We start from the raw sequence: 12,217 nt of genomic DNA on the forward strand, positions 1-12,217 counted from the left end.
AATCTAAATCCACACAAAATTCGAAACTGGAGTAGTCATTCAAAACAAAGTGTCGAAGCAAAGTGACAAGTCACAAGACATAAAGAAAGCAAAACGTGTGAAGGTGAAAAAAAAAAGAAAAAGAAAACAACAACTTTAAGGACAGATGTATGGGCCACATAGTTAATTGGGTAAGATAAACATGGATTCATACCTAGGTATTGCACGGGGTGCAATAGTTTTAATATCAGCCATTGATTTAATCCAATGGTTTTAAAGGGTTGCCACGTCATCGATCCGTGTCTCACTAATTTTTTTCTCCACTTTCTCCTACTTCTCTTCCCTTTCTCTTTCAAATTCACCAAATTTCAAAATTTTTCTCTCTTCCACCAAGCGTTGCGTGGGACACCAGCATCGAATCTCCATGATCATGCCTATAAATGGAAGCCTCTAAGGCCAACACGACCACCACCAGCGGTGCTTGCCGACTTGACCTTCTCCTCTCTCAAGGTCTCTCTGTTTTCTCGTTCTCTCAAGTCCAGCTGTGGCCAAGCTTCTGCTTGCCCCTTCTCTGGCAGTGCTTCTCAACGGCGTCACTGGCGCTGGTGGCCATTGGGTCCTCTCTTTTTCCTTGATTTATTTTCTCTTTCTATTTTTTTTATTTCTCTTTATGTTTGCTTTTAAGACATGATTGAAACCCATGGTTTTATTCATTTAGTTTTGATTAGTTTGATATTGGGTTTTCTTTATGCATGTAAAGTCTGGTGATTTTTCTTGGGTTGGGTATTTTTTGGGTATGGCAGAATATACTGTGATTAAATGTAAAGTGGCATATGATAAAATGGAAAGTGGCATGCTTGAAGGTTGCTGTATCTATGGGTCTCTTGGCTTTTCCATTAAAACATTTTGATATTAGATTTATGAATTCAATTTTTCTTCCCTTGACTTCTTTACCAAAGATCATTATCTTTCATTTATAGGCATAAAGATTATGACTTTCATTGAAACATTACTATGCTTCTTATCTCAATAATAATTTTTGAAATTGGAATTTATCACGGTGTGTCAGTTTTCTCTCATTGTCTTAGTTTGTTATATTTTATAGTTTCTCTCATTGTCTTAGTTTGTTACCATCATGTTTATTTTATTTTAAAGTTGATTTGGAAATGCACGGAAGATGTTTGTCAAAAAATCTATTTGAAACTTTGAAGTTAAGCTAATTTATATGCATATTGTGTAGTCTTGAGGGAGGTCATCAGATTGTGAAATGCACCAGGATGCTCCCCCAATAGGTTGATTCTTTTCACTTCATGCTAACAAGAGAAGGAACTAGGCTCTAGCTAAGGTGGGGAACAGAGTTAACGGCTGATTTGTTTCACTTCCTGCACCAAGAAGACTGTCAAGTTCTTGTATTTTCAATTTCAATTGGCCAATTCCTTGACTATGGGGAATCCAAGAATCAACTAACGGCTTTGTCAACAATAATGTATCTTGTATTTATCACCATATATCTTTTGCAAATGAAAAAAAAGAGAGCATGAAATGGACTTGTTCTGGCCAAGGTGTTGTGTTTTTGCCTTCTGTTGTTGCTACGGAATTGAATAGCTAAGCAAGTTGTTGCATCTTCCTAACAATGAATTTTAGTTTTTCTCAATTCAGCTCGAATGTTATCAGTTCCGGTCTTTTATAGCTGATTTTGTGTTGCTAAGTTGATTTTGTGTTGATGAATATATGTGAGGTATACAATTTTGTTCGTGTTATAAGCCTTCTTAATACATTTCAAAGTTTTATCTAGACTAAATGGTGTTGCTTTTTGTGTATGAATTTGCTTGGAGCAAGAACTAATATTGACAATGACTCAAAAACACAAATTATATTAAAGTGTTTACTTGACTGTTATTCTTTCGAAAACAAGGAAAACATATCAAGAGTTTTCAAAGGATGCTTGGCCAATTTTACAATCAAAACTTAATTCAAGAGAGTAGACAAGAAATGAATTTGATATAAAAATGAACAAAACTTTATTAGAATGTACACCTTGACCACAAGGCCATATAACAATAGTTTTGTTGAAATATACACTTTGTTAACAAGAAAAAATTATTCCCATCATCATAAATTCATAATACACAATTCCCACAAAAGAAAAAAAGAAGGTCTTGTAAGCTTCAAGATCAAGTTCTTCAACAACCTTAAATGGCATGACCTGCTCATTAAGTTCCAGCTGGTGTGCCTCCCGCTTCTTAACTGTACGTTACAAATGTAATTATAAGTTTATAACTAAGCCACACATCACATGCATAGACATAAGCAAAGTAAACCTTTTAAATTTAAAGAAGCCTACATAACCTCTCTAGCTTTCAATGTTCCAATCTAAAAGCATTGTTTATTTATTTTTAACTTTTACATATATTTAACAAAACAACTTCCCCCACCCCTCCATAGGTTTTGCTAGCATAAATATTTCTAGTTCTTAAAGAGATTTGTTGTTCTACTATTGACAGAGAGCCCCTTTTACTTCCACACATGTAGTCAAAATGGAATTTCAACAAGCATGTTGTTCATGTCTATATACAAGAATCTAGGGAAACAAAAATCACAATGTGGCCAACAACTTTATTTTAAGGCAAACAAGAGGAACAAACCCCACATACCAAAACAACAAAAATTAACAAAACCCCCAATTATTTTTATCATTAGTGAGCTTAACATTACTTCAAAGTTTCTATCATACATTTTCACAAACATCTTCTGTGCATTTCCAAGATCAACATTAAAATAAAATAAAACATTGAGGTACTGCCAATTGTACATTCTGCCATACCCAAAAAAACGCAACCCAAGAAAAATCACCAGACTTTACATGCATAAAGAAAACCCAATATCAAACTAATCAAAACTAAATAAATAAAAACCATGGGTTTCAGTCTTGTCTTAAAAGCAAACATAAAGAGAAATAAAAAATAGAAGAGAAAATAAATCAAGTAAAAAGAGAGGACCCAACGGCCACCAGCACCAGTGATGCCGCTGAGAAGCATTGCTAAAGAAGGGGCAAGCAGAAGCTTGGCCACAGTTGAACCTGAGAGAACGAGAAAACAGAGAGAGAGAGGAGAAGGTCAGACCGGCAAGCACCGCTGGTGGTGGTCATGTTGGCCTTTGAGGGTTCCATTTGTAGCCAAGATCATGGAGATTCGACGCTGGTGTCCTACCCAATGCTTGGTGGAAGAGAGAAAATTTTTTGAAATTTGGTGAATCTGAAAAGAGAAAGGGAAGAGAAGTGGGAGAAAGTGGAGAAAAAAATTAGTGAGACACGGATCGATGACGTGGCAACCCTTTAAAACCATTGGATTAAATCAATGGCTGATATTAAATCTATTGCACCCCGTGCATAAACATTCAAACTTTCCATTCTAAAGTTTTTTATTTTCTGGTAAATAAGTGATTGTTTTTGTCAGAAGTGGGATTTGAGAACCCACGCCGTTTAGAGGGCCAGAACTTGAGTCTGGCGCCTTAGACCACTCTCTCTCTCTCTCTCTCTCTCTCATGCCTCTAGGACCTCTTTTCTCTTTCTTTATTCTATCATTCATGCCTAGAAGCTACTCTGTCACGCAGAGTCCTCTCCAAACTCCTCTCTCTCCCTCATTCACAACAGATTCATAAATTTTTTGATTCAAATCCTACTTCAGATCTCTTAACAAATGCTTCCCAGCTTTCTCATAAATTCTTTAGACTCCTCTATCCACCATTCCCAGAGCCAACCTACCACTGTCCAGTCTCCCCTCTTTCCCTTTCGTCTTCTTTTCACTCTCACATTCTCACTCCCCAGGATTCTCTCTTTCCCCAATGGCCTGCTGATCACGTTGTCCTTCACTCCTTCTCCCCCAAAATCAAAGCCCTAATCTGCTTGCACAGCCCAGCTACACCCTTGATCACTGAGATTTTGATACTAATTGGTTTGCCAGTTTTGGTATTCGCAATTCAAATTTCAAGTTACGTCTGGCATTACATATGGAGCTCGTTTCGTCCTTCTCAGTCTTTGCACCATCTTCATCATCCTCCTCCAACGACGTTCCTGCACCTAAGGTTAGTGTTTAATGTTTCTGTTAAATTCAAAAATGCTATGTTTACCGTTACTGAAATTTGTTCTTGGTTGCTATTCATTGTTGCTTGTTGCTCTTGATGTTGGACACCTTTTTCCTCCATGCCCTTCTAACTGTTCATATATGTATAATTTCTGAAATGGGCTTCCTGAAGCTAACAAAGGTCTAAACTGGTTACTTGCTTCCCTGCAATTAATTTTTAATTGGGATTCTGGATTTGGTTTTTTTTCCCTTGCTGTGTGTAACTTGTCTGCAAAAGAATGTCTTCAAAATATACTTGTAATAACTGCTTTGAGTTAATCTTCACTCTGTGTTGCTCTGGATGCATCACTTTCTTTTATACATAACTCTACAACTTGTTTGGTACAGTTTTCTGTTCAAATGACCAAATATTTAGGGCTCAAGTGTGTATGTCCTATTAGATGGCAGACCCATCCGCTGCTGAGGGTTTGAAGTTATCATGGACTGCACCATTAGAAAAGCAGTTTATTGATTTTTTGTTGGAAGAAAAAGCTAAAGGGAACATTCCTAATGGGAAAATGAAGAAAAAACGTTGGCCATTTGTCACAGATGTGTTTATCCAACGAACCGGAAAACACTGTCGCCAGGAGCAAATAACCGAAAAATTTAAACGGCTTAAACAGAAATACCGTGCGTTTTCCCTACTAATTGGTAGATTCGGAATGGAATGTGATCTTGTTACCAACACCGTCACAGGTAGTGAAGCGGCGTGGTCAGAAGCAGTGGCCGTGAGTGTTATACATTTAATTTATTTTCATGCCATTCATTATTTAAATTCTTCATGTAAACAATCCCATATATACCAGTGTCTCTAATCCCATGTATATCACATGTTGTCTGTTTCTAGTTGAACCCTAGGTGCAAGGGCTTTTATAAAAAGGGGCTGGACCACTATGAGTTGCTAAGACAGCTCTTCCACACGGGCATGGCAACCGGATTTTTACAAACATCCTCTGTGCAGGGAGTACATGTCAGTGTTGAACCTTATAGTTCAGATGATGTGGTCAAGCTTCCCCCCCCAGATATGGGGCAATGCAGCAACCCAAAAGGGAAGCAGCCAGCTCACCCCGACACCTCAACCGGGAAGAAGAGGAAAGCTGGGTCCTTTGATAGAGCCACTAATGCTATCGTGGAGACGGAGATGTCAAGAATATCGCGTGATAAGGACAGCGAAAGTCGAAAAACCATAGATTCTGCACAAGTTCTTGATCCCTTATCAATGGTAATGGCCACGGAAATTGTGAACTCTATGTTTGACTCTCTTGGTGATGAAACCATGTTCGAGGTCCTCGAAAAATTAGAAAAGCCCGAATGCAGGCAAGCTTTCATCAAATTGAAACCGGAAAGACGACGGGGCTGGATTGAGCAATTGACTAGTTTACCCTAGGGGAGTTGGTGAAGGAATGAGTAGGTGGGTTCATTGTTTTTTTTCATTGTTAATAAGGAGCCCCCATGTTTTTCATTGTTTTCTCAGAATTATAATCAATGAATTGTAAAAATTCTAAACAAGGATATAACTAAAGCCTGGAATCCTAGTTGTGCTTCTATCTAGACTAGAAACACAGTGCAAAAAGGGTTTTTTGCAAGTTGCAACCCCATAGAGCACAACTTTCTTGATAGTTACATATCATAATGTTTAGAAATATTAAGCAATATTTGAATCTCTTCTTGCTGTATTCGTGCTGGCATTTGTGTAATTGTCTATTTTGCTATTTGGATATATGTTTCACTTGTCTGCTGAACCACTATGACACTATTAAGGTCAGTCAGTCTTTTTGTTTCGACTTTGTAGATTTCTTTTGCCTTGTCAGATGTTCTGCTAATAATTCATGCATATGTGGCATAGTTTTACTTTTATATATAAGTTTCTTAATGCATTTTATCTACATTTAAAGCATAACAATTACTATACTGTTTGTGTCATGTTCCATAATATTTAATTTTATTGTGGATGATATTGGGAGATGGCATTGTAAAGAGGTGTTTGCTGTGTCTTATTTTACTTCTTTTAATGTGTTCTGTTGCTTTACATTTCCAATTCATGGTGGCACTGTTGTAGGTGCTTTGTTTTTTATTTTGGAAATTGTGATTAATCAGAAAAAGGAATTCTCCTGTTGTTTAAGTCATCGCGAATAGTCTTTTTTTGTTCAAAATTTCCAATTACCCAACTCCAGTTTAAACTATGTTTTTCTGGGTTCAGTCAATTTCTTATGACTATTCTTATTTTAGATATTTGCATTTTTTTCTCAACGATATCTTTAACCATATTGAAATAGCTTTGCTATTTGCCTTCATATGGCCATTTTCTTGGATATTGATATGTTATAATGGTTGTTGATTCCCCAATTAAATGTCGATGCTGAGTAACTTACTGGATAATGTTTAGAAATATTAAGCAATATTTGAATCTCTTCTTGCTGTATTCGTTCTGGCATTTGTGTAATTGTCTATTTTGCTACTTGGATATATGTTTCACTTGTCTGAAAGTTAGACTATGAAGAACTTGCCAGGGTTAACATTGTCTGCATATTATGTAGTCATTATTAAGTGATTGTTCTTCGTTGACTAATTAATTGTTGTGTGAGTGCTTTCTAATGCTTTTGAATCTCTTTGCTCCTGCAGGAGCTTGAGAGGAAGAGAAAGGAGAGAGGTCAGGTTGCATATGAGAGGAAGAAGCAGTTGACAAAATTGAGGGTTAAAGCTGAGAAGACTGCTGAGGAGAAGCTTGACCCCCAGCTTGAAGTTATTGCACCTATCAAGTACTAAGCATTGAAATGCGGTTATTTATATTGAAAAAACCTTGGGACAGCTGAGTTGCAGTTAAATTTCTTTAGCATTTTGTTACAATGTTTCTGTCGGTTTGTGCAGGGTACATCTGCCTTGCTGCAATTTTTCAAGTAGAAGATGTCATGTTATAAATTGTTATCTGGGTTTTCAAATTAGCTATGTTTGTGTCATTAATTGTCTCGTACTCCATTATACATTTTTTACTTAGTTTGTGATATCATTTGTATTTTTTGCTTGTGGATTGGATGATAATATTTTCATGTTATTTCTAGAATGTTTACTTTTTTGGGTATGTTTGTGTATTTTTCTGTGCATGTTAAATGTGTTCACCTCCACTGTTGATCTGCCTCCAAGTTCCCACTATTTGTCATTCATTGGACCAATGATTTCCCTAACTAATTCTGGGATTAGTAGAACCTACAGCTAGATATTAGTAAGAGAATACAGGTTCAGATGCTTGGGGTATGCTATATCAGATTGCCTGGTCTCTGGAAATGCTAAATCAGATGGCTGAATTTTGTGTCTTATTATCTCCTTGTGAACTCATTCCTAGAAGAATTACCGTTTCATACTTTCATAAATATGGAAATACACACAGATGACCTCAATCAGCAGAACGAATACAACTTTGATTGCCAATCCTCAGCTGCTTGACATTCTTTTAGTAAGCATATGAAACGTTTTTCAACCCCCAAAGAAAAGGGTGTCAAAGAATTTTAAAAATAATGTCACGTTCTTACAAAATTGCAGATTAGCTTGTATATTCAGTTAGATAATTTAATGAACGTATTTTACATGACGTCTACCAAGCTCACTGTAGTTGGCATCTGCCATACTTGGTTAAGAATTTTGTATGAAAATTTAAATTCATTAATGAAATTACTTTTTCGTCTGCTGTTAACAGTTAATAACAATTTTTTTTTTTGAGAAGAAACATCTCGTAACAACCTGTTACTTAAGATTTGTTGTGAAAATACTGTAGGTATAACATTTCACATTTTATCTAAATGACTTATTGGCTATACACTCTTGTGCATAGTTACAGCTTTCAAGGTTAGATAATCAAATCTAACTGGGAAAATTTAAGCTGCAACCTAATGAATTGTACCTTAATTTAAAAAAAAAAAAAAAATCCCTTTTATCTTTTTTCACCAATGGTGTCAATATCTTTTTTTTCCACTTCAAATCACCCGTGTGTGTTTTTGTATGTTTTTCTTCTTGGGTTCGCTTAAAAGCAGGTAATAATGGAAGAAAAAAAGGAATTAAAACTGAATTTAAGCTTGACATAAGCTAAAATAAGAATAAATCAAGCTTGGGGGTTGGATCGAATAATATTTTTATGTAGTTTTAATATCCATATAATTTGGATATTGGATAATGTGTCTTCTTGAGAGAAGTTACTTTTGAATAAATAAAAAGCAATAATCCAAGAAGATTGAGTAAAATTATAAATAGAAACTACAATGGGAATTGCGTTTTGCTTTTATGATAAAGTAGTTAATGTTTACTAAGTTAATGACCACTACCACCTTTTGTTTGTTCAGTTGCTTGTATTGTGCTAAGGAACAATTATGTTATTATATTTGAATATGTATGTTAATGACCGTACTATTTGGTAGTTTGTTATGTTTATTACCTTCTCTTGTTTCAAACAGTCTGTGTTGCTGGCTTATTATTGTATAAAAAAACTTGTGACTTATCTTTTAATGCACTATTTCTGCCCAATTTCTGTTTTCGGCACAATATCTGTTTTCTGCACAAAGTTACAAACTTGCAATCTGCTCCTTTTCTCTTTGCTTTATCAATTTTATCCTAGAAAGCAAAACAGTGGACTAATTGAGTTATATTTTTAATCTATATTGAAACAGGGTCACTAGCATTGCCTCCTCTACAGAGCACAACAAATACCTCAGTAGTTACAAATCATTCTGCTTCTGGTAACTAGGCAGAGTGGTCTTTTACTCTTACTCACCACTATTTTTAGTTAAATTTACAAGTCCCTTAATGCACAGATATATTTGGATCACCAATTTCCCATTTCTTTGAATGATTTACTCTTTTTTAAATCTTAGCAACTCATGCAAATATTAATTAGAAATTAGATTTTAGGGTATATTTTATATGCTTCATTTGCTGTGAGATAGTGTCAACTTATCAGAGAATCAAGTGAAATTCTTGTTTTCACAAAAAGAGTTAAACTTTAGGGGCAGAGGCCATAGTGGTTATTTGACTTATCTTTTTACTTAAAATTGCATAGCTCTCAATAATTATTATATATAATATATATATTAGTTAATAAACCAATTTATTTAGCAAACTATCTTGGAAATTACATTTCCTTTAATGCAATTATAGTTAATAAACCAATTATAGTATCACCAATTTTCCATTGGATTGAATGATTTAATCCATCTCAGTTATTTATTTATTTATTTTATTATTATTATTAGAGTATATTATGAATGCTTAAATTGTTCTGAGATAATGTCAACTCCTTAGAGAATAAAGTTTTTCATTTTAAAAAAACTTGATAGTTGGGTGAATTGTAAGGGGGCATAGGCCATAGGGGCCATTTGTCTTATCCTTTTAGTTAAAATTATTAACATCATGCCCATGATACCCAATGTAAATAATAAACTGATCAATTATCACACTCTGTAACCATGTCAATAAATACTTATCTTAAATCCCAATTGTAACCAACTCATTTCACTGTTATTTTGCTATATTGTCATGCATCTGTTGAAACCATAATTTTTTCTGTTTGTGTTAAGGGATTTGGATTGATTGCTGTTATTAGTTATTATGTAGCCAAAGCTGGCAGCTTTTTTTAAGCTTTTGTGGATAAAAGTAGCCGCGTTATATACACATCACCAATACATTGCAGGATTCATCATGACAGGAGCTTTCTGCCTTCATCAAGTCAATAGGAAATAGGGGGAAAATTGATCAATTTTTTTTTTTTTTTCTAAAGAATTTTCCATTTGTTTCTTGGACCTCTATATATGCTACCTACAAAATTTCGTGCAAAAATGACGACATTGCATTTCGGTTAAAATTATAGACCAATGGGACATTGGGGAATTTTCATACAAAATTTACCCGAGTTTTTTTTTTTAATTTCTATTTTTTCTAAAGAATATTCCATTTGTTTCTTGGACCTCTATATATGCTATCAACAAGTTTTCATGCAAACACGCCAATATTGGATTCAGGTCAAAATTCTTGACCAGTCTGACCCAAGGGCATTTTTGTACAAAATTGATACTTTATGGGGTGAGTTCGAGTCTTGAACTCATGGGATGGGCAACCATCCATTTTAAACTGTATTAAAAAAATGTTTATAATGCATAGTTGTGTACGAATATTTTAGACTCTAAATATGGTGGGTGGATATCCTAAATTATTCTCAAATTAGAGCTAATGGTTTAATTTGGAATTGTATCTCACACTTTTACCTCCAAGATGCAAATTCCATAAAATTGTATATTTCATTTTAAATGAGTAGACAAACATCATCACCACACGTGCCTTTACATTTAACTTTTAGCTTATTTTACTAATATATAATTTTTTAAAACCTTACTTCTTTTTAAAAGTACAAATAAATTTTAAACAGTTTTCAGTTAAAAAAAAAAAAAACAACAAAAAGTCAAATAAGTTGAGACTCTTTCTTTCTATCTCTCTCTCCAAAAAAAAAAAAAAAAAAAACTAATATTCATTTGAAAATTGTTTATTTTCAATAGTTTATTTGCATTATATAAACCAAAAAGTTAAAAGTAATGTGAGACTCGCAAACACTTGCTAATTTAAAAAATAAATAGTAAAACTTATAATTGGTTGCCAAATGCACACTAAAGTGAAATGCACTTATAAGTTAGTTTATTACTTTTTTTTTCCTTACTATTTACAAATATCAAAAAAAAAAAAAAAAAAAGAATACAAAAAAACAAAAGCCTAGAGGGCCCAAAATGAAAGGGGTATCAGAAGAAAACCACCACAAGAAGCAACCCAATCCACAAAATTCTAGAAAACACCACAAGCACCACAGAATTCTAGAAAGGGGTATTTGTTGCATGGGTCTAACCGTCCAGGTCTTAATTCATTTGTGACTAAAGTTGGTAACAAGTCCAACTATTTTTGCCTTTCCCAGCAATTCCATCAAATAATCTTGATGTCAAATCATTCAGATTTTTTTTTTATTACAGTGGATCCAGACGAGCTGAGAAGACGAAACTCAGAAGGGTATCCTACACTTTACGAGACCAAATATTATTATTGCCTTAAAGGATACCAAGGAAATCCTTATCTTCCCATGGGATGTCAAGGTCAGCTACTGCAATTACCAACAAGCTTTAATTTTCTCGCTTTTTTTTTTTTTTTTTTTTTTTTTTATTCGTCTAGTTTTTACTACTTTTATTTATTTATGTGTAATTATATGAATGAAAACCATGTAATTTGGGGGAAATTTTTCTTCATTTCATGCTCCTTTGAAAAGTACTTAGCAAATATATTTGTCAAACTCAATTTAGATTTTCTATTATATTTAATGTACGTACTTTGATTACTAAAAATGAAATAATATCATGAAAATGTATATGATATTGTAGGGACACGATTTTAGTTAACCCGGTCTTGGACGGTCAGGCCCTGGCCCAAAAGGTCGCACACAATGTATCTTGTAGAGTATGGGCTGAAGAACTTGGTTCCAGTTGGCTTAGACGGTCCGTTGCACGTTCTTAGCAGAAGTAGAAATGTGAATTCAGAAAATGGATGTGAAAGTGGAAGTTTTATTCATGGCTATGCATTCATACAATGAATCCTTGCTTTTCTCTCTTCTCTCCCCTCCTTTTCGTCCCCCCCTTCTGAGGGACCCTTACATATTATATAGGCCCTCTTTTATCATCTGGGCCCTACACTTGTTGATCATCCAAACCCCCACTTGAGCACCTGTCCCATCAGACGCCCTTACCAGTTCTTTGTGAGTTGCAGTGACTAAGGTAACACTGTTCAGGGGTCTTCTCTTCATTAATGCGGCCAGGAGAGTAGTTGTGGTGCATTTAATGTGATGGTGACAGCCTTTGTTGGGATATTTTGAGCCTCCTTTCTTTTTACGTGTTTGGAGTGAGGGCTACAATAACTGGGATGCGTCATTGACCTGGACTTTGGAATGTCTGAGGAGGAACTACTCCTCGGACGTGTTTTCTTCGCTCCAGTTGGCTTGGGCAGGGGTTATGGGCCGTGACGTCTCCTCGGACAGAATGGTCCTCGGACGGGCCCAAGGCCTAGCCCACTTGTTATTCTGGGCTGGTCCCCACAGATATATTTTG

At 35.0% G+C, this 12,217-nt stretch overlaps 1 protein-coding gene and 2 long non-coding RNA genes across 5 annotated transcripts; 2 read left to right on the forward strand and 1 right to left on the reverse strand.

Moving 5' to 3' along the window:
* Nucleotides 1–224: 224 nt before the first annotated feature.
* LOC126692014 (uncharacterized) lies at nucleotides 225–1,687 on the forward strand. Its single transcript, XR_007644924.1, has 2 exons — nucleotides 225–595; nucleotides 1,220–1,687. It is a non-coding gene; the product is annotated as an uncharacterized LOC126692014 (long non-coding RNA).
* A 289-nt stretch (nucleotides 1,688–1,976) lies between these two features.
* LOC126692018 (uncharacterized) lies at nucleotides 1,977–3,431 on the reverse strand. 2 transcript variants are annotated; one of them, XR_007644926.1, is made up of 2 exons: nucleotides 2,984–3,431; nucleotides 1,977–2,226 (listed from the first exon to the last, which is right to left on the reverse strand). It is a non-coding gene; the product is annotated as an uncharacterized LOC126692018 (long non-coding RNA). The 2 variants fall into 2 exon arrangements; XR_007644925.1 differs by having other exon boundaries at nucleotides 2,979–3,431.
* LOC126692000 (uncharacterized) lies at nucleotides 3,409–7,152 on the forward strand. Of its 2 annotated transcripts, none has more exons than XM_050387371.1 (4): nucleotides 3,409–4,062; nucleotides 4,502–4,828; nucleotides 4,948–5,511; nucleotides 6,723–7,152. In XM_050387371.1, the coding sequence occupies exons 1-3, from the start codon at nucleotides 3,988–3,990 to the stop codon at nucleotides 5,485–5,487; spliced, it is 942 nt and encodes a 313-aa protein (XP_050243328.1). In that variant the 5' UTR covers nucleotides 3,409–3,987; the 3' UTR covers nucleotides 5,488–5,511; nucleotides 6,723–7,152. The 2 variants fall into 2 exon arrangements, with proteins under 2 accessions (XP_050243328.1, XP_050243339.1); XM_050387382.1 differs by having other exon boundaries at nucleotides 3,410–4,062; nucleotides 4,449–4,828.
* The last annotated feature ends 5,065 nt before the right edge of the window (nucleotides 7,153–12,217 follow it).

Source organism: Quercus robur, chromosome 1, assembly GCF_932294415.1.
Source record: "Quercus robur chromosome 1, dhQueRobu3.1, whole genome shotgun sequence".
Lineage (NCBI taxonomy): Eukaryota > Viridiplantae > Streptophyta > Magnoliopsida > Fagales > Fagaceae > Quercus > Quercus robur.